Raw genomic sequence first — 26,985 nt, 5'->3', positions numbered from 1 at the left:
TACTGCTTTCGTCCTGGCCTGGACGCCATAGCAACAACACCAACGGCTTTCGACTCGTCTCGATGCACAGACATTCGAGACCGCTGTCCTGTCTCACGAAGCAGAAGTCTTGTCGTATTGTTTTCGACACATCCATCCGACGTTGAGCGGTCACCCGAGCTGTGCATCCGACTTACGCGACAGTAAACAAAGATCGACACAAAGACATCCTCACCGACGCGCGCATCTCAGAATCAAACTCGGATTATTCCGCCCATAGATCCGCATCACAGCGCACTATTCTCCCTCCGACAGAATGGCTTCGGCAGAGCAGCCCGCGCTTGCGACCACGAAGCGCAAGTTCCACAAGCTCCTCGACAACCTCACGGCAAGCAATTCGACTACTTCCCTCGCCAGCACTCTGCAAGAGTCGAATGCTTCTACTGCTTCACTCTCGGCGCTTTCGGAGGCAGGTAGCCCTGAACACCCGAGCAAGCGCCCACGCAGCGCAAATCTGAGCATGGAGCGTCAGAGGGGTATATCCGAAGGCCAAGAGCGCATCCGACAGCTCAAGGAACAGCTTATGACACCACGAAGAGAAGGCACGATCAAAGTCGTGGGCAAGACCTTGGTAACGCCAAAAACCTCAACGCCAAAAGCCTCCACGCCGCGCAAAGCGCCCAACTTCCAACCATACAGCCAAGATCACTTCCTCGAAAGACTGAAGACGTTTGCAGATGTGCGGAAGTGGACCACCAAGCCGGATGCCATCAACGAGGTTGAATGGGCAAAGCGGGGCTGGAGCTGCGATATCTGGAATACCGTGGCTTGCAAGGGCGGATGTGAGAACCGTGTCGCGGTAAAGCTGAGGCCAAAGCGCAAAGATGCTAACGGCAAGGAGCTCGAGATGAGCGAGGACCTGGCTTTTGATATCGATGAGGCTTTGGTAGATAGATACAAGGATCTCATCACCGAAGGTCATGCGGATGACTGCTTGTGGAGGAAGCGCGGCTGTCAAGGTACGATAGCGTGTGCGCGTGTAGCAGTCACACAACTAACAGCATGAACAGAAGACATCTATCATGTCCCTATCGCATCGCGGACGAAGAGCTCAGCCGAATTGCTCGATCGATACCGCTTTCTCAAAGCCATATCCGCCGACCTTCCCCTCCTCGAACACATCACATACCCCGAGCCATCCATACAGCACATCCTTGAACGTGTGCCATCATCCTTCTTCACTTCAGCAGGCATCGAACCACCGCTATCGCCCAGTGACATCGTGGCATTCGTCTTTGCCCTCTTTGGCTGGACCGGCGTCTCAGAATCCCGCATATCCCTTGCGGTATGCAACCACTGCTTCCAACGCCTAGGCCTCTGGCTGTCCTCCGCCACGCGCCTCAAGGAGATGAGCAAGAAACTAGACGTGCCCATTGAAAGCCTGCGCCTCAACCTTCTCGAATCCCACCGCGAACACTGCCCCTGGAAGAACCCAGATGTCCAAGCAAACTCAAAAGACGGTCCTATCGCCAACATGCCCGCTTGGCAAACCCTCGAATTCATGCTGCTCGGTCGTAACAGAGATATTGCCGCCGGTATTCACACCCCGCTTAAACAAACACCCAGGAAGCAACATGCCAGGAACAACGATAGCATCGATGTGGGCAGTGAGCTCGAGTATCCGCGTGGCAGTATGGACAGCGTCGAGAGACCCAAAGACCACGACGACGATGAAGATGGTGGTCTGCGCGAGAAGTGGACTAAGCTGAAGGCGAAATTGAAGCGCAGTGCAAGTAAGAAGAGTTTGAAGAGTACGAAGAGTGGGAAGAGCACCAAGAGCGGGAAAAGTGTTATGACAAAGGCTGACAAGGAGAAGTCTTAGGCAGGCTTTCTTCGGAGTCGGCATCGTCTTGGATGAACGGTGTTATCTGGTCATCTTCTTATTTTTCTAGGTATGATTTATGGGACACAATATCTTGTCGCTGGGCGCCTCTACGGTTGTATTGATATACCCTTGTAATGAAAGCTGTTGGAGGTAGTGATTCGAGAAATGTACATCATGAAACCAGTGAGATAACAAAGGTGTTGAACTATTGCATCATGACATTTACACGTAGGTATGCGTGATAGACTAAGCAGCTATGCTCCAGATAATAAATAAAAATAACAAAACGCCAACCCAGATGCACACCATAGATCGTGGGCAAAAGCCGAAAGTGTCCCAGTGACTTTTGAAGGATAATGACGCCTAGGCACCCTCTTCCATCTTCACGTCCTCCTCATCGACTTTCGCAACTCCCTCTTCTTCTTCGGCCACCATGGCCTCAGTGGCTTGCTCGCCATCACTGACACCGTCTTCAGCCGCTTCCTCAGCTTCGAGGGCCTTCTGCTCCGCCTTGGCCTTGTCCGCAACGTGGTTGATAATCTCGGTATCCTTCTCATTGAACAACCTAAGCAGCATGGCTTTGCGGTCATCCTTGTCAACCATGAGGTTGGCGCTGCCAGGATGTCTCCAGAGTGGCAGTACCATGCGGAATGGGATGCCCTGCTCTTCGTCCTTCTCAACACGGATAAAGCAGCAACCGACGTCCATTGGCTGGAGCTGCTCGCCGACCTCACCCAGACCGGTGTCGCCCTCCTTTGGCAGCTTGGGGAACATCTCTCGGATGAGTTGGTGCAATGTCTCCTTCTTCTCCAGCTTGACTATCCGCTTCCTAGCCCATGGCTCAAGGATACGGATACCCTCATTTTGCAGCCTCCATGGCGCTTGAGTACGATCCTGGTCCTTGATCTTGTGCGAAACGAACATCACAACACCACAATGAATGAACTTCATGCCGCGGTCCTTGTTCAGCGAAAGAATGGTCTTTGCAAGGTCGGAGGTGTAGTAAATCTTGTTGAGGGAAAGACCTTCCTTGTTCTTGACCATGAAGCGGTCGCGTGGGAAGCGATCGTCAATGCCGAAGAAGTCCATGATGTTGGCGATGGTTGGGTCATCAGAGGGAAGGTACTCAAAGTACTCCTTGGCTTGGGATTGGTTCTCTGGCTTCAGACGGGCAGCTGAGCCATTAGTTGCGGGTTTGGTGTCTGGTGTTGTTGCTGCTTCCTCGGTCTTGGCCTTCTTGGGCGCTTCAGCGTCTTCAGACTCCTCCAGTTTACGCTTCAACGGACCCGCATCAGAGGCATCCGCAGATTCTCCTTTAGTAGCATCTGCCTCGACCACATTCTCGTCAGGGGTTGGGATCGAGGAGTCGGTAGTCGTCTCAGTAATGTCGTGTGACCTCTGGGCCTTGGCTGCGTTCTCTGGGTTCTGTACTTGCGCAATCTTGATGTCATCCAGCTTCTCAAGAATGGCAATGAAGAAACCGCCAGTGTCTTGCAAATGCGGGTAGACACGTATGCAGTGTTCGAGAGGGATGCGCTCCTCTTCGGACCTTGGCACAGGTGGGAAACATCCGGGAGTAACCTTGGTGGAGAACTGGCGTTCTGGCTCCTCGACCTCGTACTTGGCCCTTGCTTTCTGGTATGCCTCCCAGTTGGTGAACATATGAGCAGTCTTCTCTCCTGCAGCGGTTACTGAGGATGTGTCGAGCACCTTCCATGAGTTGAGACCCGGCTTTCGCTTCAGGTTTGGCAGGTGGTCGGAGCAGTCTACTAGTCGGACCTTGGAGTTTCCTCCGCAAGCCTCAATAGCTGCTGCAACGACAGCTTCGTTCTCGACAGGGTTCAGACTGCAAGTAGAGTACACCATACGGCCACCCTTCTTCAGCATCTGAAGACCTCGGAACAGGATGCGTAGCTGGAGACCGTGTAGGCCAAGACCATCCTTGGGGGTCCACTTCTGCCATACGTTCGGGTTCTTACGGGCTGTGCCATCACCAGAGCAGGGCACGTCAGCCAATATCCTGTCGTACTTCAGGTACTGCTTCTTGTTGCCATCGCTGGGCAGCTCGATCGAAGGGAAAATTGAGGCGTCGTGTTGCGTGACAATCAGGTTGGGGAAGTTGAGACGTTTGACTTGGTGGACCAACATGCCGGCACGCTTGTAGTCAGAATCGTTCGCAATGAGGAGACCTGTCGAACGTCCGCCGTCGCTGTAATCACCATCTTGGGTAAGGTCAACCGACTCGCCGTTCGCTACCCGCTGTACGCGCTCCTCTTCGTCGCCGTGGATCATTTCAGCCAACTGCGCCGACTTGCTTCCCGGTGCTGCGCACATATCAAGAACCACCATTCCTGGCTTCACGTCGAGGAAGTGTGGCGGGATCATGCTGACGACTTCCTGTCTGCTAATGTTGCCTGATGCCGCTTCGGCGACGAGGAATTTCTGGAAATCGGCAAAGGGCGCATGTCGTCGAATGACCTTCTTGTGCGTCTTCATGTGCCACACGAGCTCGTCGGGGAAGGCCTCGACGGCCTCAGGAGGCGACACTGGCTTGCCTTCGAAGCGCGTGGATGCGATGGCGGGGACATAGCGCTGCTTGAAGATCTCGCGCACTGCGAGAGCATCAGACTTGGTGCCAGTAAAGCGGAAACTGTTGGGCAGGTCGGTTTGGAGCGCCTTCCACATCTCCTCGAACTCTGCTTCTTCCAAAAAGCCTCCCATTTTGTAGTAGCTCTCGAAGAGCTCATTCTTGCGCTCGATGGTGGACCATGGCTCTGAGCGAGTATCGCGTCCTCCACCACCACCGCCACCGCCGCGACCTTTACCCTTGCCGCGAAATGCTTTGCGACCACCGCCCTATGCGAAGTCAGTGGGCGTTGTACATGTGCGGCGCATGCAGTGTCTACTCACGCGACCTCCACCTCGTCCCATTGCTGCGGGTAGGTGTGTGTAAAACTTGAAATTTGCGAACCTGCAGCAGCTGTCGCAAGTTGGTAGCTCTCAGAAAAATGTCGATAGCTTCGACGAGCGGGCCAATAGAGCGGGGCATTAGCGCTGCGTTCTGTCTTGGCGGCCCACTAGCGCCCGCACATGAATTTCGTGCTGGCCAGCCGAACTTTGTTCCTCCAGCTTCCGACAACAACAAGGATACTAACCACCAGCAAAATGGCCCGCTCATCGTGAGTATACCGCCGTGTCAATTCATTGCAGTCATGCTAATTCATCCAGCGTCCCCACCCAGAATGACATCGCTGTCCCCGAGTCGGTGCTCAAGAAGCAGAAGGCCCACCAGAAGACCAGCGACTCTCAGGCCGCTGAGTTGAAGAAGAAGCGTGAGGTATAACAGTCTCCCAGAACCTGCGCAAGCAGATAGGAGTATCACGGTTGGCTAAGATTTCTTAGGCCAGCAAGCAGAAGCGCGAGGTCATCAAGGAGCGCGCCGCCAAGTACACCCAGGAGTACGCAAAGGCCCAGCGCGATGTCATCGAGGCCAAGCGTGCCGCGAAGCGCGACAACTCTCTCTTCGTCCCCGCTGAGTCCCGCCTTGCCTTTGTTGTCCGTATCAAGGGGTATGTCAAGTTTTTCAAGACGGTTCAAATTGCATTCTAACTCGCGCAGTATCAACAAGATCGACCCCAAGAAGCGCAAGACCCTCCAGCTCCTCCGTCTTCTCCAGATCAACAACGGTGTCTTCGTCCGCCTCACCAAGGCCACCAGCGAGATGCTGAAGATTGTCGAGCCCTTCGTCGCTTACGGATACCCCAACTTGAAGACCGTCCGCGAGCTTGTCTACAAGCGCGGTTACGGAAAGGTCAACAAGCAGCGCCTGCCGATCACCGACAACGAGCTCATCGAGGCCAACCTCGGCAAGTTCGGTATCACCTGCATTGAGGACATCATCCACGAGATCTACACCGTCGGCCCCAACTTCAAGGCCGTCTCCAACTTCCTCTGGCCCTTCAAGCTCTCTTCCCCCACTGGTGGTTTCCGCACCCGCAAGTTCAAGCACTTCATCGAGGGCGGTGACCTTGGTAACCGCGAGGAGTTCATCAACCAGCTCGTCAGGCAGATGAACTAAGCTGTTGTGCTTTTGTTCAATGGGTGGAGTAACGGTTAGCTTCAAAACGATACCATGAAGATCACGACGACTGGTCGCCCACTCCTCGACAGAGGATGGAGGGCAGGCCGAGCCACATGCTCTGGTTAGCTTAGACAATCTTCTGCACATCAGCTGGAGGAAGAATTCAAAAAGCTCATTCCACTTTGTCCCCTACGATCCATGCCGATAATGAGTGAATGTATGCACTTGACTTTTTGTATCAGTATCCCATGTCAAAATCATCGTCTTTCTCCACCTTGATCAAATCCTCCTGGCTCCTACATCTCAAATGCCAAAGCTCCCGCAAACGATCTAGACTTAGGCGCTCTACTCGCCATTCCGACATACGTTGTTCATTTGGATCAGGGGCCCGACGTGAGAAGATACGCTTAAGTGACAAGGGATTTGGTCCGTAGTGAACGATCATGTAGAGACACATTGCTGTTTCGGTGTGTTCCAGAGCTTCTGGACAAGGTTCGATGAATAAAGTTTGGTCTTAGTGTAGTGTGGTATTGTGGTTTTGAATGAACAGCAAGTAACTTGATGTAATGAGCGTGTATGAAGCGGGTGGAGTGTTGTGGATTACACCATGGAAGGTGCACATTCAAGATTATACGTGAATGGGTGAGTCAACCACATGCCCTGATAATATTGGACCCAAGCTGAGCTGACCGGTTCTCAACATGGATGGAATACTATGTCAAGTAGGAAATCGGACGATTCTGCGCGACATGGGTTCAAATGGAAGGGATGGGGATGGTTTGGAAGGGCTTATGGTTTGGGCGCAGGACAAGGGTAGCCTGGAGAGAACAAAGCCCTACGGATAGAGTTTCTTTGATACCCGCGCATTTCCGGTCAGGTGAGGCTGCAAGCAACATTGTAAGTATGTTCGCCGACAATTACGTGAATAGTAGTCCTGGATCGAGTAGAAGTCATATTCTGTATTGAATCGTCTGTCCGTGTGGTTGGGTGGATGTTGGATTGGGCGTGAGCAGAAGAGGGGAAGGAAATCTCGCTCTCTCATGCTTTGGAGAAGGTACGGATAAAGCCTTTCGTTGAGACGAGTGTGCGATTAGCATTGACCCCAATGGAGAATACAGGAAGAAGTAATCGTATCGATACAATCGCAGACTCGCACCCTCAACCCTGTGCCTAGAACCTTGGATTTGAGCATAGGTAACGACTGCATTGGAATCGCCCACAGAATATGCTCTCCTTCGAGCACAAGACGTCTATCATACAATATACAGAGATCCGTCGATGTCTTTATCAAAAGACAAGGTATCCATCGGAGAGCGCCGCCTCCCGCTTAGGTAGGGCGCCCTATCATACCCCACGACACTGCCCCTACACTTCCGGCTGCGCCGCAGAGTGGCAAAGGCAGCTACCTGGTATCCTTTTACTCGATGCCATCAAGTCAGATACATTGTACACATGCTGGCGGTACTTTTCCTCCATGTTCATCAATCGTCGCAAGCACATACCAAGAACGGTGTCTATGGCTGTGAGACCTGCTTTCACATACCCGTACCGCCAGTACCTCCAGGTCCGAAGAAGAATCCATCGAAAAGGTCCAGTCCATTACCCTAGAGAGTTGTGTTAGCATATTGTCTCATAGGCTGAGGAAGCAACTTACATCACTCCAATCATGTGTCCCATCACCAAAGCCCATTCCGAACCCAATCCCTATGTCTTGTACTCCGCCACTGCCTGCGTCTGTCCCGCTGCTTGCACCCTGCACGGGGAAGCTATCCAAGAAATCCAAATCTGAGAAACCTAGATCGGGATAACTGGACGTGACATTCTGCGCAAAGCTGTTGTAAGGCACCTGGTTGCTAATCTGGTATGGCGAGGGCATGGGTGGGTTGGCAGGTGGTGTGGTGGAGAAGGCGTTTTGTTGGTTCGGGCTAGTCATATTTGGACTTGCAGCAAAGAAGCTGTTCTGTTGTTGGTGGGTACTGCGGAGTTGTGGGGAAATTTTCAAGTCGGCTGTGAAGGGCTGCATTTGTTGTTCGGTTTTCATTGGTGCAGGAGGGGGCCGCATGGCATTGACCTGGTTGCTCACGCGGCTGAAAGACCGCTTGTCTGTCTCGTCATCTGAGAAAAGATCCTTGAGGTTCATGTCGAAGCGTGGCACTGGTCGACGCTGTTGCTGCTGTTGCTGTTGGTGGCTAAAGAAGCCACCCGTATTCCTTGCTCCATAACCTTGCATTTCAGTATCTGACCTGGCATCTGTATCGGCTGCAGATCTATATGCAGTGGTTGGCGAAGTCTGTGTTGGGTACTGTTGTGCTTGCGGGAGTGACCGCAGAGCCTGAGGTCCAAAGCCTGTCGTGGACATGCACATCTGAATGGTGGCTTTACTCATCCGATCAAATGCGTCGCGGCATGCTTCTGCTGGCGGACACTTGTCGACGAGGTCACCCAGTACGGATGTTGCGGCAAGGACGGTAAAGTCGACGTCGTCAAGGGACTGCATTAGTTAGATTTACATATTACACCAGCTACGTGTAGCCACGGTTACACAACAGGGTTGGATATACATACCAATAAACTGCGTACGTGGACGCTATGCCACACTGCATAGAGGAATGAGATGCCTGCATATGTTAGCACTGTTGGATTCCGGTGAAGACTAAACTTACCAGCCATGAAAAGGTGATGAGTTGCGAGGAAGGTGTAATTGACAAGGTGCACGCGATGCAGTTGTCGGTACAGCTTCAGAACCTTCTGGCCAGCTTCGGCTACCTTGAGGAAAACCAGGTCTTCGTCTTCACGTTCCTCAAGATTACTCATTGAGGGGCTTCCCATGTCGGAGCCAGTGTTGCCCAGTTCTTCTTGCAGACCAGAGGGGACGACCAGGCTCTGCCGGTACAGCATGATCAACGCTTGCCAATAATTGAGCTCTAGGAACAGCGGTGAAAACTGCACACCAGCGTCCATCTGTGTTGGCGCCGAGTCTTTCCATTCCAGTAATCGCCTGTCGATGTCCACGCGCCATGCGCGGAAAGACTCAAAATTGATCAGGAATGGCGAAGGCAGTTTTGTGTGCATAAACTCATTGCTTCGGTTTGCACCACTTGCTCTTGCCTGCTGTGCCTGCCGGTGCTGTAGGACTTGCAGAATTTCAGACTGCAGTAGTCTCAGCCGGAAGTAGTGATGGGCTACAATCTTGTACGTGGGCTTTTCCTGGTGCACTGGCGGTTCCAGGAATCCTTCTTTGGTGATATAGCGATCATCGAGAAGCGAAGGAAACTCGGTAGTCACAATCTGGTCTGTGATACCCTATTTGCCTGTTAGCCTTTCCAAACATTTCTACATCACGATTGAGCTCTTGGCAAAATTGCCGTAGCATACATGCGGGATCGTGACCAACATGATCGGTAGCACCATCCGAGAATGGAGACTGTACTTACGAAAGGTCTGCCAACACACGTGCTCACTAGCCGGTCCAGCGAGTAGACGCACCACCACAGGCGTCTCCGCAGGTCCCTGACCCACTGTCTGCGACCTCTTTCCTTGGCGTCTATTTTCGAAGGGTTCCCGCCGCTGGCAGCTGTCGTATTCCCGTTGCCCTCGGATTTGAAGAACGCGGTTCCGGCGGTTTGGTCTTCCGCACCCGCCCCGTCGATACCCACACCGTCCTCGTAATGCAACCCTAGGTCCACTCCAAGACGGACTGCAACACCGACAATGTACCACAAGCCAGGGGCGACGGGTCTCAGCAGAGCAAACCCTGCGAGCAGTAGCACAGCTTGTAGTTCTTCAAGGCCGCCGCCGAAGCCGTCGGGACGGTCCGCAGCGGGTGAGGAGCCCAGGAAGTTCTCCAGATGCACGATTGCGGACGCGTGGTACTCCTCGGGCTGATGCTGGTGGCCTGCAAGTCGCCGCTTCTTGCTGCTTGGTGGTGATGACCGTGACTTTGTCGGTGAGCGGCCATGATCCGACGTCGGCGAGCCCTCAGAGTCGGAGCTGCCCAAGATGATGCCAGCGCCTATGGCAAACACAATGTTGAGCATGTACGACTCTCGTGAAGTACGATGCCGTTCACCCGAAGCGTACACACGCTCAAACATTACCATGAACTCGCCCCGATGCAAGATTGGGATTTGTGGGTTTGCGTGCTCAAAGTACAGCTCAACGAGGCGCGAACCAAGCTCCCGGTCGGGGAAGGGCGCCTGCCGTATGGTGGGTTTGGTCTGGAGTCCGAAGAAGGAGTCGCGCATCGAGGTGCCGCTGTCCACAACATTGGTCGCCGCTTTGGTCCCCCGATTGCTCCCGCGCTCAGAAGAAGAGCCGGATACAGAGCTCTTGACGGCAGCAAACACTACGCGTGCAAAGGAAATGCCAGATGTTGAGCCCAGATATCTCGGGTCACTGGCGCCTTGCACCGAGACCATGCCAATGTTTGACACGAGCTTGGTAAGCTTCTCGCGATCGTACTTGTCGCTCTCCTCCTTGGCCTGGGCGGCGGTGGGGTTGGTGTTGCCATTGCGAGGCGGCGGTGCGGCGGATATGGGTCGTGGTGTGACGGAGCGGCCATTGGACACAAAGGCTGGATTGAAGTCCTCGGCGTCCTGGAAGGGGATGGAGTTCTCCCGCAGGAGATTTTCGAGGTATGCGATTCGGGTCTCGCAGTAGAAGACATAGCTGTTGCACTGGTCAGTCCTGTGCCGAGGCGACTCGCGATAGCTCCCCTCCAAACTTCATACCTTCGCGGAATCTCACGCTTGGTGATGGGATCATAGCCCACGCACTTGACGCCGGCCTTATCGCAGGAGGCGCACGAGGGCAGGCGCTGGTCGCATCGGTTCTTGCGCAGCCGGCAGCGGTTGCAGGCGCTCACGTTGCGGAAGGAGCTCGACGACGAGGGCGCGGCGGGCGATGTAGGCTTCGCGGTCGACACGGACGAGTCCGAAGGCGAGGCTTTGTCCCCGTCATGAGACGACTCGTCCAAAGAGCGCTTGAGGCCGCTCATCAGGGCGCATGGCAAGAAAGTCGGGCAGGGTTCGGGCTAGTGAAGCTCGCGCACGTAAGGCGTCTATTCTCCGAAGCAGCTCTGAAGAGCTCAGGACGGGTGGCCGACAATCTTCTTACTCCCCCCCGCACTCTGAATCAAGGCGTCAGCAACCGCAACAGGCGACGTAGATAGGGCTGTGGGATGCGATTGCACGAGGAGCATGTCTTCCATGATCCCCAACGCAGCCGAAAGTCGCTGCTCGCCCGCTCGTGGATGGCTAGCAGGTCGGCTACGGGCCTTATCTCTACAGCGTAAGATAGGCGTGGGCGGAGTGTGGGTGGTGCTGCTGCTGCACGTCATGCTCGCCATGTAGGCGGACTTTTACTCTGCTGAGTATGTAGTATGGGGCGCATTCACAGTCAATATGAACAACATGTCCTGCTCACTTCTTCCTCGCACTCGCGTTTTGGCCCTGCAATCACGACAACGCCTGCGCAAACGGCTGTCGTGCTGATTACACACCAGCTGCAACATGACTAGACTGCCTCGGCTTCGGCAAGCATCCGTCGCCATCCTTCGATACCAACAACCACAAGCGGTACATGGGACATTCGTCACCACGCAGTGATCCATATGCCGAACATGACCTCGTGATGTATCGTTTCATGGCAAAAGCCGGAATGCAAGGCGTCCTGAATCCACGCCTTGGCCCGTCACTGACTCGCGATGCCCGTTGCTCCACCACGTGCATGAGGCACACCGATCCAAGCACGTGTAGAAGCAAAAAGGAAGCATCCGTAACATACAAGGGACCACATCGGCAATGCATACCATTACACCTGTTTTGCGGCATCCGGGTAATGCGGTCTCTATCCTGGGTCCCGACAAGCATCAAACTCACCGCTGCAGTCTCGCTCTGACTCAATACCAGCTAATGCACTCCTCACAACGCACATGGCAAAACAAACTTCTTTTGTGGGATCATGTGTTTGAGAAATCATCCAAGTCATGAATTTGTGCTCGGGCACCCTAATCTAACATACAATGTAGCGAGGAAACTAATAACTACTGGGGTATTCTGTTCTTGAACAAACGCCGGCTCGTGGACGACCATTGCTGGTCTCCGATACAATCGAGCTTTCCCTTCTAATAAATAATGACCAAAGTCTTGTCCCAAAATGCCGCCCTGTAAACAATGTCGCTAAATCGCACCCATAATGATGCGCCGGCGGGTGATGAACTCATCTCATCCCGCAAAAAGTGTCTCTATAATCCGAAATTATGTTGTGAAAGAAAAAAGGTCGCTGCCAGCGCGTCGACGCCAGGCAGGTGGTCTGTGCCGAATCCTGCAAGTCGAGATGCGTCGTTACTGTTTTTGGTCGTGATTGCGTGTATCTATTTTGAGAGGACGATTTCGATTTCGTCCGGGGTGAGAGTGATGACAGACTCTGCGTCAGAGTCGGAGTCGATGAGGGCCTCTTCGTCTTCTTGTGCAGTGAAAGCCGATCGCTTGCTCTCTTGGAGAGCAAATCCAGGCAGCCAGCCAAGAAGAGCAACAGCGGCGATAGTCCACCATGCAAGGCCAGACATGTGGAGTGAGGTGCCCAAGCTATCCACGGCACCTGATACGGTAGGACCAAAGCCGCGGGAGATGCTGGCAGAAGACATTGCAACTCCGTTCAGCGTGCCGAGGACCTTCTTGGATGGAGATGAGTTGGCGAGGATGATGGCCAGGGATGGGTAGGAGAGCGACTGGAAGGTAACCTTGGCGATAAGCAGAACTGCGAGTCCAGGAATGCGCAAGCTTTCAGGAAGGACAGCCAGGTAAGGAGCAAGGAGGTAAAGAACTGGGTAGCAGGCTAGGGTAATCCAGAAAGTGCGAAGACTGCCGAGCTTCTTGCTGACCCACGGGAACAGGATGACCTGAGCGAACATCTGGAGGAAACCTTGCGCAGCGAGGAATGCTCCAGTGGTTTGGGTTGACCACCCGAAGCCGCCCTCGAAGCGGAATGGAAGGTGCTGGGAACCCTTGGCTGGTACATCCTTGGACATGAGAATCGGGAGGAGTTGCTCGAGAGAAATGGTGTGGAAAGCGAGAATGCCGTAGCACACCACATTGAGAATCACTTGCTTGGTGAATGCTTGTCGGAAAGTTGGCGCTGGTGCAAGCTGCTTGTCCAATTCGAATTCAGGCACCTCTGAAATGGAAGTTCGCGTGCTGCACAGGGTAGGCGAGCTGTCAGTGCTTCGGTAGGCCTGCACGTTGTGGTCATGGTCGCTGAGCATCGATCGCATCTCGTCAAGCGAAGCATCCTTGTCGTCGAATGTTGCCTCTGCCTCTCGCTTCCAAAGTTTGCGCAGGAGCCATTGCCCCGCTTCGCGTCCCCTATCCTGGTCGTATTTGCGGTCCTCGTGCGTCTCTTCCAAGAAGAGGATGCCGACGGTAAGGCCAAGAACCACGAATCCAGTGCAGACCAGGTTTGGAAGAAGAAACGGGTACGTCTCAAAGATGGTGTCCTGGAAAAACGGCATTACGTTGGCGGGACGAGCGAGCAAGCCGCCAAGCGCTCCGCCGATGATGGTGCTACAAAAAGCGGTCAGCATGGACAATTCGGAACGTGTTCGGTAATTTCTTACCCAAGGCACCAAACAAAAGGCATGATGGAATAAGCGCGCGCTATCAAAAGTCAGTCTCGCGCGGCGTATGATTAGAGTTATGGCAAAACTCACGCTGATGTCGCTCATCCGTTACAAGCTCAGCGACGGTGGTCTGGAGAACGCCGATGTTCCTGCATATAAGGTTAGCGAGGCTCGTACGCTAGATCACACTATGACCTCACCCGTTGAGCAAACCCCCGAGAGCCCGCGCGATCAATGCCATTGGTAGGCTCTGAGAGAAGCCGAACAGCAACATGCTCAGTCCCGTACCAAAAAGACCTCCTAAGAGCACCTTCTTCCGTCCTACCCGATCACTAAGTCGGCCCCAAAAAATGCCACTGATGCACTCCATGAATGCGAAAGAGGAGGTGACCATGCCGGTGTACATGGAAATCTGGGCGGTGCTTTGTCCGATCATGAATGATTCGACCATGAAGTAAGCGTACGGAAATATCGACATGAACGCGATTGGTTCGCATATCCGGCATAACGCTGCTGTCGTTAGTAACGGCTACGAGCCATCAACTGTGTGATGCTCACCAAGTACAGCCATTTGTCGAGTTGGGAATGGTGTTCTGTCACTGCCCGCGGCAGTTGCCACGCCATACCGAGCCATGGTGGTAGTGTGGAAGTCGAATGTGAAGGTCGAGTGTGTAGGTGTGCAGGTAGTCGAAGAGGAATGTCAAGCACTATGACTGAGTGTGGTAGATGTCAAGTAGAGTGTGAGTCGATTGAGACAAATAAGACATGTGCGAGTTTGCGACAGATTAGTACCTCCAGGGCTCAGAGGTCAGAGTCAGTTTGCAGAGGACGCGAGCGTCACAAGGTATATAAGGAGCAGCAAGATTTAAGTGGCGTCCTCAAAACGGATAGACCGCTGGGATGAGCAAGGATTGTGGCGGCGGGGAAGAAACGGAGAACAAGCGGTGATGCCAGTGGGTATGGATACGTAGTGTGGGCGGATAGGGACAGCGGAGGGACCAGCAAATGTAAAATGAGTAGCGGATCCGTGATGCCATCGTTGCTACGAAACAGCCCACCGTCTGTCGATAAGCGACCGGAATGTGCAGTGCTGGCAGCCGAGCTGTACCTAGCTCTGTTTTTTGTGACTCCATGTCACCGGACGGGCTCTGTGTGAGCATGCGAAAGCGAATGCAAACCCCTGAGAGTGGGCCAGGGCTGGGCTGGGGAAGCTTTCTGCTCATCGAACAAACCGGTCCGGGTTGGGCGGAATCCATGACATTGGACGAGCTAGAAGGAACCGAGTAAGGCGGACCAGGGAGAGTTGCAAGAGCGTTGGACGTGGCTCGTAAGAGGAACAGGATCAACAGAGCAACCCGACTCCCCGGGACCCAAATCCTCGGCGCTAGGAGCCCGCATGCGTCTACCGACATTCACAGGCACTAGCGCCCTGATTCGAGCAACAGCAGGGGAGACCCTGTCGCTTTGTGAACGACATGCCGGCCGTAGCTGGCCGTGTCCTCATTCCTAAAAGGACAGAGCGGCCCAGTGGCCGGTGCCCCGTCGACAAATAGGACGCCGTGCCGGCTATGGTGTAGAACACAAGGCGATGCTAATTTTCGCAGCGCCCAGTTCAGGGGCACCAGAACGCCGCCGCGGTCAGACTTTTGACATGAGGCGAGTCAGAAGATTCGCCGCAGAATTTCGAGAAGCAGCTCGGACCACGATGCTGGGGCCCTCGCTATGGCCCTCGCTGTCATTGATGATGAGCAGCATCTGTCATGGCATCATACCTTGATTGCTCCGACAAACTCCCAAAAAATAGCGGTGAATCGTGTGCCATTGGGTGACTGCACAACAACCGGTCACGCGGCAGTCTGCATTAGACGGAGTCGCTTTGTTGCAATACATGACGATCCGGGTTGTCGTCAGCGCCACAAGGCACGAGTCGTATCGCTTGAGTGGCCGAGCAGGACGACACAGCGCGTTTCGTGTCCCTCAGATCGCAACCTGGCACACTAAGGCGTGCGGCGATTTCATTTGCTGCCCCAGGTATCATCTCTTTGCACCCCTGTCCGGTCAGCGTGGTTTCGAAGCTTCCCACAACTGCGCATTGGGCCCAACCGGGTCGCAGGACGTGGCTTGGTGCTTGCATCTGTCATTGCTGGTCACACATCGTGATTGCATTCTCATCAGTCATCAAGGCATCATAACCCTAGGAATTCCATCAGCTGACCATGCTCTGCGCCCATCTGCGGCGACGTAGCATCTGTACTGCTGCCCAGTTCAGACCGCTCGGCTAGGCATTGCCAGCAATTTGATTTCCGGTGGGCCCGGACATGCGTCCGTCGTGTGTTGTAAGTGAGCTGTCGCGGTTTTCCAGCGATCTCTGCTGGCTGATGGAGAGGTGTCAAGGCACAACGGCTGTTTCGACGCAACCTGGCCTAAGCGGTCATGGCGGTGTGGATATGTAAGGCTGGCCTGCAGATTTCCACGCGAGGACAGGGTTCGCAAAAAGATGGAAGCGTCTGAGACAGCCACCGCCTTTTTTAGCGTCTTTAGGATTACGCCCCCTGGCCCTCTTATTGCTCTGATGGAATCCTCCGAAAAAGACACCATGCTTCTTTGCTCTTAGGCAATAGCATAACTCGTAGCGCCGTGACGAAGATGACAGCAGATGCCAGACGAGGGCGTGGGTTGGAGAGATTTCGGAGGATTAGGGTGTTCACGCGCTTGTCGGCACGAGTGTACAAAAACGAAAAGCCAGCCTCGAAACCGGTAGCGTGGGTCGATCGGAATTGACGCTGCCCGATCATTCTGCAGCAGCCTGTTGCTCGATCCGGCGTCAACTCTACCTACGTACAAGGCTTCGTATGCCTTCGGTCGCGACGACAGGTAACGCCGTTGCGTAAGGCTTCCCTTGATGAGCTGACTGGAGCCAGCGCATTTTCACTCAAGGGCTGTACGACGTGGTCATCAATCATCACAGGCGCGGCACGGCGTCTCAGAATAAGCATAGGACGGCAAAGGCTCATTATCCTGATGCTTGAGGATAGGATGTCTCGGCAGTCGCAGGACGGGATCACTAATATCACGTCCCGAACTCCGACGTTTTGCAACGTTGTAGGTGTGTGTGAGCCAGTTCCGCTCTGACTCGTCGGTGCCAACGGCGCACGCGGTCATGCGTCCTCTATTGCGTTCTGACGTGAGTCCGGTGGTGTGCGTTCAGCCGGACCGTTGCGAGCCTGCCGGCACACCTGATCGGTCTCAACAACACAGTCAGAGCCTTGTCCCAGTGCCGCAGACAACGTCCCGAGCAGGGCCTGACATAGATGGGCGACGAGGGTTGAGCGGCAGTCCGGCACCTGGCAGTTGCGAAGGATGCGCGCAGTGTTACTGCGAACATATCCACTGGTGATGCTTGGAATCTGCTCCTTGCGGGTGTCGCATCCGACGAGTAATCAGTCCGACCTGACAGCCACGACTTGCGGACTGCTACTTGGACGAGCAGCATATAGTCGTTATGATCCTACCTTGCGCGCATCTCCATACGCGACCTGGTGAGATACAGGGCCATGTTGGTGGTATTGCACGCCCAGCGAATGGTAAGGTGGGACAGCGCGTTAGGCCGAAGCAGGTGAGGGCGCAGATCGGTTAGCACTAGCGTCAAACGCGCTTCGGCTCTCATCATCGCAGGCGCCGTGCTTGTAAGAAGCCGAACGACCAACAACCATCATCGTTGCTCACGAGATGCCGTTGTCCGTCTCAGCGTCGGCTCTCCCGTCTTTTCGGAAGCAGCATCTTCTCGTCGAGTTGTGAGTCGAGGCACATGACTTGGCGGCGACGTTCCCTAACTCTGCACAGCTCCCGTCTGCGCTATGCACAGCTTGATGGCATCTTCTTGAGTATCACACCTGGCGACCCGTCGCTGTGGTTTGGTGTAATATTCGTGCGAAAAGGTAGGCTGTACCATAGGACTAGGCGATCGTCTTGCGTTCCCTGTCATTGCAGACCGGCATTATTCACGTTTGACAGGACCATATGCGCCCGCAGTCTTACGCTTCCAAATATCTTTTCCACCCAGCTATCCTGCCATACCACCCCTCGTGACCTTCTCTACCGATGTCTTTCACCCGCTGCTCACGCCACTTACCACGTATACTTACACGACTGGATCCGCCGACACGGATACCGTAAGTGCAACAGACGAGGAACGGCTACCACCTGGAGGGTTCAGTTTACGACACGGCTTTCCACACTGGTTCGGCAGAGCTCGACGGTCTGTACCAAATTCTCGTGATGTCAGTGCATCTTCAAATGTACTTCCTATGCGTTCCGACTCCAATGTTACCCCTGGTGTCCTCGGCGGTTCCCAGCCAACGGCCGAATACTCCATCGTACGCATGCTAGAGTACATCCGCTCGACATTTAGTGAAGAATCAATATTGGACTCACTCCCGTTAGAGGCAGCTGCGAACCCAGGTGCCTACCACGCGTGGCGGGCGCATCGGGCTCCAGTATTGCAATCTCAACAGTCAAATCCAACATCTCCAAGCCTTGAGCCTCCCACAGCGGAGAATCCAGAAGGTGCATCTGCACTTGGACGCAACCGACGTCCAGGAGAGTGGAACTGGGAAGGAGTATGGGAAGATCGCGTAAGAAAAGCAGTCAAGGCTAGTATATCTGAGCCAGTCCTATTCGGCACTGGCGCTGGGGAAGACATAGTAAGTTGCAGTAATATCTGACTAAGCCAGTGCTTACTTCTGCGACAGATTCGCTTTCGCGAAGCGGACGACGAGATGCATGAGCAGATGAAGAAGCAAATGGAAGTCGCTGCCGCACAAATTGGTGAGGCGTAGTTATCAATTTATGGCGTAAGACCTATAGGGCATCGATTCACGTATGAATGCATGAGCAAAGAACTCTCTACGGAAACGCAGTTTGAAGTGAAGTTCAACAGCGTGCTCTCCAGGGCAGGAACGTTACAGGTTTGTTGACGTACCCATTCGCACCTTCCAACTCATTTCAACACTTCTCCTTCTGGAATACTTCCCTCCGCCGACTCTTATTACCATGGCCACATCCCAAACGCATATCTCAGTTTACGCATTGGCTACTCTTCTTATCCATCCCCATTCCGTTTGACATTGACGTCATTGCGCGTTGAGAGACCACGCGCTTTGGAGACAACTCGTGGTGAGAGTGAGCGCACCGCGGTGACTGAGCTTCCGTTTGTTGCTGTTTCGAGCGAATCCACGATGATCACAACGATAACAGCTGGTGGTGTCTTCTCGGACCGCACACCTCTATGCCCACCCCCACTCACCATCCAGAAAAAGTCGCGCAAAGCAACTTTTCGACGGCGGATATTTCGTAAGTCGACCCCTACCTCCAGCGACGACCAGTACGTATTCGGGCCGCTAGACGATATCATCGACGAGATCAAAAGCGATATTTGGGGGTTACCACCCGACTATAGCTTCGAGTCGTCCGTGTTTGACTGGGCACGCCCACTCAAAGCACCGTGGAGTGTAACACCTCTTCCCGTCAGTCGCACTCCCAGCGACCATCCTCTGACAATACGAAAGAATAGAAACAGCCGCTCGTCAGCCTCAGGCTCAAGCCTAGGACATTCGATGGCGTCTCCGCGCAACAACAGCTATGACGAGCCCGAGAGCGGCGGCCCGGTACGTTCCGTGTACACCACTGAATTTCCCCCCTGGCCCTCGACCGACATGCTGTCGAGCAAGGCTATGCATGCATCCAAGCCTCCTGATTTTGCTGCTGGCGCTGAACACATGAGCGCACAACAGGCTCTTGAGAAAGTGAATAGCAAACCTGAACACCGTGCTGAGCCTCCAAAGCGGCGTATGTCCAAATTGCGGCTTTTCACAAATGGTCTGCCCCTCTTGCGTCGCCAGAATACCGGAGATACGAGCGTTGGTGTTGGCGATACGCCAGATTCAAGCTCGCCAACGGGCACTACATCGCTTGCATTTCATGTTGGGATCGAGGAAGGTTCATCGGTAGAGTATCCGGGCGACGAAGCTGTCGAGGCTTACTTGCTACGTAATGCCCGCAAGTGCGTTGATCCCAACGGTTTTGTGCATCAGCTACTAAATTCATCCAGTGGAGAGAAGTTCAGCTCCATTATGGGCCGCATTGCCAAGCGTCTTCCTTCCCCTACGGACTTTGATCACGAGACATCCGATGCACAAGTGTCAGGCTCAACCTCACTATTGCCGACTACTCTTCGGGCAGCGATTAGACTGTTCCCAGAGGAAAAGCTTGTTACCGAGGAGTACCAAGAGCTCGGCGTCGCTATTGATATCGAGGGTGTCCTGTACAACCGAACCCCTCTGCCTGATACCGGGATCGATGTGATCTTCGTGGTAGACAACGGGTCGGTGCTCATGCGATGCAGCAGATGATGGTAGTTGACGTTGATCACAGGTACTATGTCACCACAGCTTGTCTGGAGAGGTCATTGGACGCTGTCAATGGAGCCTTGGTGAGCCACTATTTTGCAGTTCCCAGGAGCCACCTGCTTACTTTTTATAGCATCATCTTGGCCATGAAGATCGCCTGGCTCTATACACCACTCATTGCACCCACCGTGATGTCACTGGAAACAGGCCAGAGGTACTGTACCCGCTTCAATCCGTGTGTGCGGATGTCGAAGAGATATTCCAAGAGTTGACGTCGGGGATCGCACAGTCGGGTTCGCAGCTATGGGACCCGCCTCGTCCCAACCCCTCGATGACCGACGTCATCCTTGGCATAGCCAGATCTATGCAAGGCAAACACCTGAAGGCTGGTCTTACTCATATCATCGTGCTCTCTCCTGCAGCCCATGTTCTACATGACGTGTCGAAGACATCTCCAGGCCTTTACATCCATCGCATCAGTCCTGCGCTTCTTCCCTATCGTCGCGAGCCAGACTTTCAAGACACCGTCTGCCTTGAAGATTGCTGCAAGAATGTGCTCGCCAGTAACTGGTGCAAGTACCAATCCACCTCTGGTCGCATCAAGCGCATTTTGAAGAATGCTCGGTCTGAGAAGCCCGTCGGCGAGCTGACTGACTTGAGCGTTGAAATTCGGCCCAAGTCAGGCTGTGAGGTCCTGGATGTGTACGGACGCAAGGCAATCCCTCATCTGTTCCCAGGACAAGTTCACACACTCTTCACTCGTCTTCGCATCAAAAAGGCTGAGACCCAGAGTGTCAAGCTTGACTCCGACGATCCTATTCTCAATTCGAGTTTAGACGCCAATGGACTAAGACAGGAGCTACTAAATGCCGTCCGCGTGGGTGCGACTAAGGTACACATCCTAGACGTACAGGTACTACACCACACTTCACTTCACGGTGCACGATCCTGGATCTACACAGAGAGTCCACTAATTCTCACACGCGAGCTTGGTGGTCTAACACCTCCCCAGGATACATCCATGGAGTTCTACAGGCGTCAAATTTTCTTCAGCCTCGTCCAAGGGTCGGCAAATGAGGCTAAAATCATGGCAGAAAAGACTCTTGGTACCCTCCCTGAGTATCATGAACAAGCAAAGAAGCTGCTTAAGCGCATGGCGCAAGAAGTCGAGTGTCACATCGCGATCCGCGAATATGAGAAGAAACACCGACAGAGGCTTCCACTGTGCCCCGGTCCCATTGAGATGGAGGGACCCCACGAGTGGCTTGACGATGTGTGGACACGCAAGAAGAATAAGCGCAGTGGCGTAGATATGGCCTGATGCTTGCCTACCAGCATATTGGTGATTCATCAAACGACGATGGTGAAGGTCAGTGGTAGTGGTGGCTGTCAGCGCCTTTGTTTTTAGCTCGAAGCTGATGGCCAGAAGAGCAATGGGGATACTGACGATGCATGTGCTGGAGTGGCGAATCTCGCTCTGGGCTCTTGATTGTCGATGGCTCTCTCATGATCTGGAACGATCTTTGTGATACCAGCATGGCTTCCACGTTCTGGATCTTCTTCAAGGGAACACGCGGAGAAAGCCGCATTGTGCCCAGAAGCACAGATACCGCGCTATCCGAAGATGGTTTGCTGGGGAATTTCTTGGGGCCCGGATCTTTTACGGTCCCGATATTATGATGTACAAACACTATTAGATTGTACCCCAATGCGAACCATGAGCATCACACGAGAGATCAGCCTGCATACAAGATTGCAAATCTCCTCTTTGCTGTTAATCGCCGAGGCGAACGCTGAATGACGTTTCCATTTTTGCTTTTTCGTTTCATCAGATATGCAGGTTGTTTGTCCCTTTCTAGAAGTCAAAGTTGTCGGTCGAACTCGGCTGAACACCCTTTCTCAACGGCAGCTCTCGGGATAGGGCAAGTAGTCTGGGAAAAGCAGGGTGAGGCTGCATGTGCATCGCAGGACTCCGGAGTTTACTCCGTCCGCATGCCAGCCTGGTTTTTGCGGCTCGATTGCGAGGGTGTTGGAACATTTCGCGGTTCACCGCTACCACTACCGCCACTGCAGCGCGCTTACACTGCAAGATGCTAGTGTGTAGGCGCACACGAGCTGAGATTCAAAAACAAAAGCTACCTGCATATTCCTCTCCTTGCGGCACGCGATCCCTGGACCATATTTTTCATGATCTCGTTTCCACACTATGCAACACCATCGTACATGCAGCAGCTCACAGACGCAGATGACAGGGAAGACGCAGGTGTGCGGCATATACCCACCAAGGTTTAGTTAGAGTCCATCAGCCTCGGAACAAGCACAATTACCCTGACTTTGGCGCCCCCCTATTAGATCGCTGTATCCGACCGGAATTTTGCCCCGGGGAGCGGGAGCCAGTAGCGGTAGGTGGTAGGAGTCGTGATATAGGGATAAGGTTTAAGGCTAGCATGACGGCAGAGCTTGCAGATGCCCAAAGGCTGCACTGAGCGATGACGGAAGAGGGGTGGGCTTTCGGCTACGGGTCGTACGATGAGGTGGGTTACTGGCATGCTTGTAGATTGGGCGCATGTGAAGAGTGCATTGCTTGTAGCTTTAGTGCAAAAGAGGGCTTGCGCGTGTTTATTTCTTGCAACACGGTAATAGATGTGGGGTATTGGGAAGGAAGCATGTATGTGTGGAGCATTTGGTATGAAAGATGGCTGCATATGGGTCCTCACCGCAAGAAAGGGATGCACGCTTCATTCACCAAGTGGAGCAAGATCTTCACGGTAGTATGCGGTCTCGCGAAGATGATTCGGACAGTCTTCGGGTGTTAACCATGTGCCTCGTATCTTGGCCATGTTGGAGAGACTGTATGAAGAATTCGGCTCAGCGGCATTGTCAAGTTGACAAGGTACTATTATTGTATTATGTATGATGAGAAGCTAGCGGCATCAGTCCTATGTACAGGAGAATGGTTCTGCAGTAAACGGTATTATGTAGTAGCACAGGATAAGGAGATTTCAGTGCTACTAATGCTATGAATAAATGCAGCGATATTCAGGAAAAGAGGCTAAGAAGATGCGTAGGAGCAGGTTAGTTGGGGTCGTAAAGATAGATCATGGTATCGAAGACTCAGAGATACACGGAAGCTGTCATGTCTTCGATAGCAACGATTGAGAATTGAAGGAAAGACATTACATGCGATACTGCGGCCTGAGCCGAGTTGATCAGAATGACCTCCCTACTTCCGAAGGACTCCATCGGGATCTCATCTCCACCTTCCGGGAGACAGAATCGCGGTACCCAAGCCCCTTTCCTTTTCTCTTCTTTGGACTTGCTGCCTCGTCTTTTATGTCGCCCATGCTGTTCACCTTGGCAAGCAGACTCATTCGCGGGCCTTCAAAACTCTTGTTCGAGTTGAATATGAAGTTTGTATTCACTGCCGACGGTGTACAAGAAGCTGGATAAGGATTTCGTGTCGATACCAAAAGCTGGCCTGTACCAGTCAATGGCGTCTTGCGGCGGAGTTGGATCAAGGAACGTTTCTTGAGGGGAGGTGGAGGAGAGAGGTTCGGCCGCGGCGGAGCAAAACTATGAAGAGGAGGTGTTGGCAAAGGTGAGTGAAGACTGGATGTGCCATTGGAAGTGCGTTTGATCTCTTCCCAGCCTTTGTTTCGGGGCACTGAAGTCGGCTGTGGGGATCGAGACGAAGAGAAGAAAGAGCATCTCTTCTGAGCGGTTGTTTGATCGCTGTCCGGCCGGTCAGGATGTGATAGTGGTAAGGTGTCGTAAACAAGCGAAGCATACGAATATTGGTCGTTTTTAGATGTAGGGAAGAGTATGCTACCAGTTGATCGAGGTTGAGCACCTGATAGAGACTTCGCAGCAGCTATACTCGGTAATGAAGCTGTGGATGTCTGGTCGTCCGAGAGTATTGTTGACAAGGCTGATCGCATTGGTGTCCTCGGCACCGGCGCATAAACCATCACTGAATCTGGTGTTTCCGTTCGAACGTCCACTGGTAGAAGAAGATCATGCTCTATCGCATCTACGAAGGGATCATCGACGTGTCCCTCTTGGATGGATGATAGGCTTCGTCGCGGACCACGTGAGCCTGATGGGTGATTTGTTGAACTAGGAGATGTTGGAGGACAAGCGCGGAAACCTCTCAATGACCTTTGACTTCTGACACTACTTCCTCTTGACGATCGTGCGTGACTGCGACGCAAGCTACAGCCATTGATCATAGGACTCAAAGTTGGCGATGGAATGACATGATCGTGAAAGAGAGGCGTCAAGGAAAGCGGTACAGGCGGAAGAGGCTTTTGCGGCCCTGCTCCATACTCTGCAACCGCAGCAGCAAGAGCAGATGCAGTTTCACTTGGCGAGTTAATCGCGTCACTACTTCGCCAGTCCAGGAATGGGTCCTCGGGATCTTTGAACGGGTTACCAGGGTCGCTGTACTGCCAGTTATGAGAGTCGTAATCGAAAGAGTTTTGAGGCGCTCGAGGAGGTGTTCTGCTTCCAGTTGATAGCAATCCGCCGGCACCACCGGACATGAAGGCTAATGCCTCATCGTCTTCACCATCTCTACCACCATTCTCACCCAGCGAAGGGTCGTACAAGTATGCGACTTTAGGGTAGACAGCAGAGGATCCCCAGCTTTCGTGCTTTGCTGCATGCATCGCATGATAGCGGCGAGCGACAAAGATCGCAGCGACGATCGCAAGGAGAACCCCAGCCGTACTACCCAAAGCAACCCCAGCTGTTTGCGATGGGGTCAGTTTAGGTGCAGCTGCTGCAAGCACTGTCTCGGTAGGACTGCTAGTAGATGTATGGACTGCACTTGGAGTCCGTGTTGAATCCTTGCGAACGTCGTTTGACGATGAGCTTTTGCGCGAGCTCAGAATGGAACTCTGAGTCCTTGTCTTCGTCACAAAGGTACTGATTAGAGAAATGGTCGCACTTTTTGATGTAGATATAGAGCTGACCGAGGTAGGGCTTGCTGACGTGGGAATAGAGAAACTGGCAGACGTGGTGGTGGGGGGAGAGATTGACCCAAATGCGGGAGACATGTGTGAGCTGCCTGATCTGCTAGCATAAGAAGTACTGATTGACTCAGTGACAGCAGCAGTTCCAGTAGAAGTGTATGTTTGAGTGGCGCTGGGAAGCGAGATGTTACCCGATCCAACAAGAGATGCTGATAGGGAAGGGTGCGACCAAGAGAGAGACATCATCGTATTGGCTGTTGAAGCGGTGGGCGATGTTACAGTAATGTTACGATCCGACTCAAATGGTGCAGTTGGGATCCCTACAGACTGGATGGACGATGCAGTGCTCAGAGTCCCGCCCGTCGTAGAGGATATGATGATTTGAGTAAGAGAGACGGAGATTGGCGAACTGAATGAAGATGTTTCGACCGTACTGTGAGACGATCCATTTGTACCGGCACTCGGAAGGACGCTTGTTTCTAGGGACGTAGTACTAAGAGGCACTGAGGACGACACGGTGCGATTTTCTGTTGCAGAATGAGCTGCCAGTCCAGTCGCCTGTATTGACGCCGTCGAGCTTGTCTTACTGGTTACGATTGCGACGATACTATCCGTTGGAATCGAGATTCGAGACAGCAAAGAATCTTCAAATGTGACTGATGCAGAGATGGTGAGACTGCCACCAAAAGCGAAAGTAGAGCTGTCGATCAGCAAGCTGCTTGACTGAACAGATTCTATCGCGATTGCTGTATTCGTGTCGTTCTTTGCTTTGCTGGTTGAAATGGACCCCAGAGACGATCCCGAGATCGTTGAACAGAAGAAATTTTCTGACAACACTAGGCTAGAAAGACTGGTCGCCTGAGAGATAGATATCATACTGGTCGGCGTAGCCAAGCGTGTGATGGTGGCCAAACTGTTACCATCGTTGGTTGCTGTGTAGCTAGATTTCAGCCAGCTTGTAAGACCAAGTACCGAGTGCTGTGGTAGTCCAGCGATTGCTGTTGGAGCGCCCGAGGGCGTTGGCAGCGTCAAGGTGGAAGTTTGAGACGCGCTATCTTCGGTCATGGGTGAAAGGAACTTTGGGCTCGATATATTTGTCGCCGTAGCTTGTGACGAGTTTGAGAAATCAGCTACCATCGTGGTGATTGCAATAGCATCAGCAGTGACGGTCCGAGAGAAAGCCCATGACGTCTGCGTAAAAGGTAGCACTACATTGAATACCTCGGTTGATGTATCAGACAATGAGTCTTGTTGTATTGTTGTCGAAGGGGTGAAAAACGCTGTTCCAGGCATGGAAAGCCTAGTCGCACCCTGTTTTGTTGCTGTAGCGGACACCGTCAGGCTTGAGATGCTGTCTAGAGTGCTCTGTTGTGATTTGATGACGCTGACTGGTAGCTGTAGGTTTGTAGAAGGTGTGCTCTGTAATGAGAGGATGGCAGAAGACATGCTTGTGGGCAGCTGGACATCTGAGACCCGCGACGAATCTGTGTTGACCCATGCTGTAGAGGATATTGGGTTGTTCGCGGTCGACCCAGCATCTGAAACAATCGATAGTTCTTTGACAGTAGACGATGTGCGTATGGAAGAAGCAGTTCCAGATGAACCTGGAGATGTGTGACTGGATATAGATGTTTGTCTGGAGCCGATCAAAAAGATTGACGAAAGTGCAGTTGGCTGTCGCACTACTGTGGTGGTCGGCAATACCGTTGGCGACTCGCTTCTAGTGGATGTTTTCGCGGGCAAATTATGACTTCCACTGGCCGAAGTGCATGCTTCAGCTACTGAGGAATGGGTCGCGGTGTTGGGCTGTTCAGAGGAAGTCATCTCATGAACGATGACTGTCGAAGTCGTGCTGCTCTCTGACTTGGACGTAGAAGAAAGAGGAGACGATGATACCCTCGACGTAGTCTGAACTGTTTCCAATGTACTTGTGCCGTTGCTAAAGGATAAATCGCGCCGCGGAAATGTAGGAAATCTTTCGTTCGTGATATGTGTATTAGAGAGTCTTGCATCTGCGTCGATCTGTCAGTAGGTACAACTAC

At 53.2% G+C, this 26,985-nt stretch overlaps 7 protein-coding genes across 7 annotated transcripts; 3 read left to right on the top strand and 4 right to left on the bottom strand.

Annotated features, from left to right (window-relative positions):
• Positions 1 to 295: 295 nt before the first annotated feature.
• Positions 296 to 1,861, top strand: GT037_006569 (zf-c3hc-domain-containing protein; the record flags this gene model as incomplete). The annotated part of the gene is made up of 2 exons (XM_038931616.1): positions 296 to 998; positions 1,050 to 1,861. The coding sequence occupies 2 exons, from the start codon at positions 296 to 298 to the stop codon at positions 1,859 to 1,861; spliced, it is 1,515 nt and encodes a 504-aa protein (XP_038786113.1).
• A 366-nt stretch (positions 1,862 to 2,227) lies between these two features.
• GT037_006568 (trna (cytosine-5-)-methyltransferase ncl1) lies at positions 2,228 to 4,795 on the bottom strand (the record flags this gene model as incomplete). The annotated part of the gene is made up of 2 exons (XM_038931615.1): positions 2,228 to 4,720; positions 4,775 to 4,795. 2 exons carry the CDS (start codon positions 4,793 to 4,795, stop codon positions 2,228 to 2,230), a joined length of 2,514 nt encoding a protein of 837 aa, XP_038786112.1.
• A 234-nt stretch (positions 4,796 to 5,029) lies between these two features.
• On the top strand, positions 5,030 to 5,942 carry GT037_006567 (60s ribosomal protein l7; the record flags this gene model as incomplete). The annotated part of the gene is made up of 4 exons (XM_038931614.1): positions 5,030 to 5,043; positions 5,093 to 5,201; positions 5,267 to 5,433; positions 5,483 to 5,942. The coding sequence occupies 4 exons, from the start codon at positions 5,030 to 5,032 to the stop codon at positions 5,940 to 5,942; spliced, it is 750 nt and encodes a 249-aa protein (XP_038786111.1).
• A 1,538-nt stretch (positions 5,943 to 7,480) lies between these two features.
• GT037_006566 (transcription factor cys6) lies at positions 7,481 to 10,941 on the bottom strand (the record flags this gene model as incomplete). Its single annotated transcript, XM_038931613.1, has 6 exons — positions 7,481 to 7,549; positions 7,600 to 8,436; positions 8,511 to 8,563; positions 8,609 to 9,248; positions 9,380 to 10,613; positions 10,676 to 10,941. The coding sequence occupies 6 exons, from the start codon at positions 10,939 to 10,941 to the stop codon at positions 7,481 to 7,483; spliced, it is 3,099 nt and encodes a 1,032-aa protein (XP_038786110.1).
• Positions 10,942 to 12,318: 1,377 nt separating this feature from the next.
• GT037_006565 (mfs general substrate transporter) lies at positions 12,319 to 14,197 on the bottom strand (the record flags this gene model as incomplete). The annotated part of the gene is made up of 5 exons (XM_038931612.1): positions 12,319 to 13,507; positions 13,561 to 13,600; positions 13,654 to 13,712; positions 13,764 to 14,073; positions 14,122 to 14,197. 5 exons carry the CDS (start codon positions 14,195 to 14,197, stop codon positions 12,319 to 12,321), a joined length of 1,674 nt encoding a protein of 557 aa, XP_038786109.1.
• A 3,095-nt stretch (positions 14,198 to 17,292) lies between these two features.
• On the top strand, positions 17,293 to 21,291 carry GT037_006564 (uncharacterized protein; the record flags this gene model as incomplete). The annotated part of the gene is made up of 8 exons (XM_038931611.1): positions 17,293 to 17,357; positions 17,407 to 17,501; positions 17,578 to 18,266; positions 18,315 to 18,400; positions 18,644 to 19,624; positions 19,673 to 19,945; positions 19,996 to 20,053; positions 20,104 to 21,291. 8 exons carry the CDS (start codon positions 17,293 to 17,295, stop codon positions 21,289 to 21,291), a joined length of 3,435 nt encoding a protein of 1,144 aa, XP_038786108.1.
• Positions 21,292 to 23,179: 1,888 nt separating this feature from the next.
• GT037_006563 (uncharacterized protein) lies at positions 23,180 to 26,389 on the bottom strand (the record flags this gene model as incomplete). The annotated part of the gene is made up of 1 exon (XM_038931610.1): positions 23,180 to 26,389. The coding sequence occupies one exon, from the start codon at positions 26,387 to 26,389 to the stop codon at positions 23,180 to 23,182; it is 3,210 nt and encodes a 1,069-aa protein (XP_038786107.1).
• Positions 26,390 to 26,985: the final 596 nt, after the last annotated feature.

The sequence above is a fragment of the Alternaria burnsii genome, assembly GCF_013036055.1.
Source record: "Alternaria burnsii strain CBS107.38 chromosome Unknown 752, whole genome shotgun sequence".
In the NCBI taxonomy this organism is placed as follows: domain Eukaryota; kingdom Fungi; phylum Ascomycota; class Dothideomycetes; order Pleosporales; family Pleosporaceae; genus Alternaria; species Alternaria burnsii.
The sequence above is the reverse complement of the archived record's forward strand: the minus strand, read 5'-3'. Positions and strand labels throughout refer to the sequence as shown.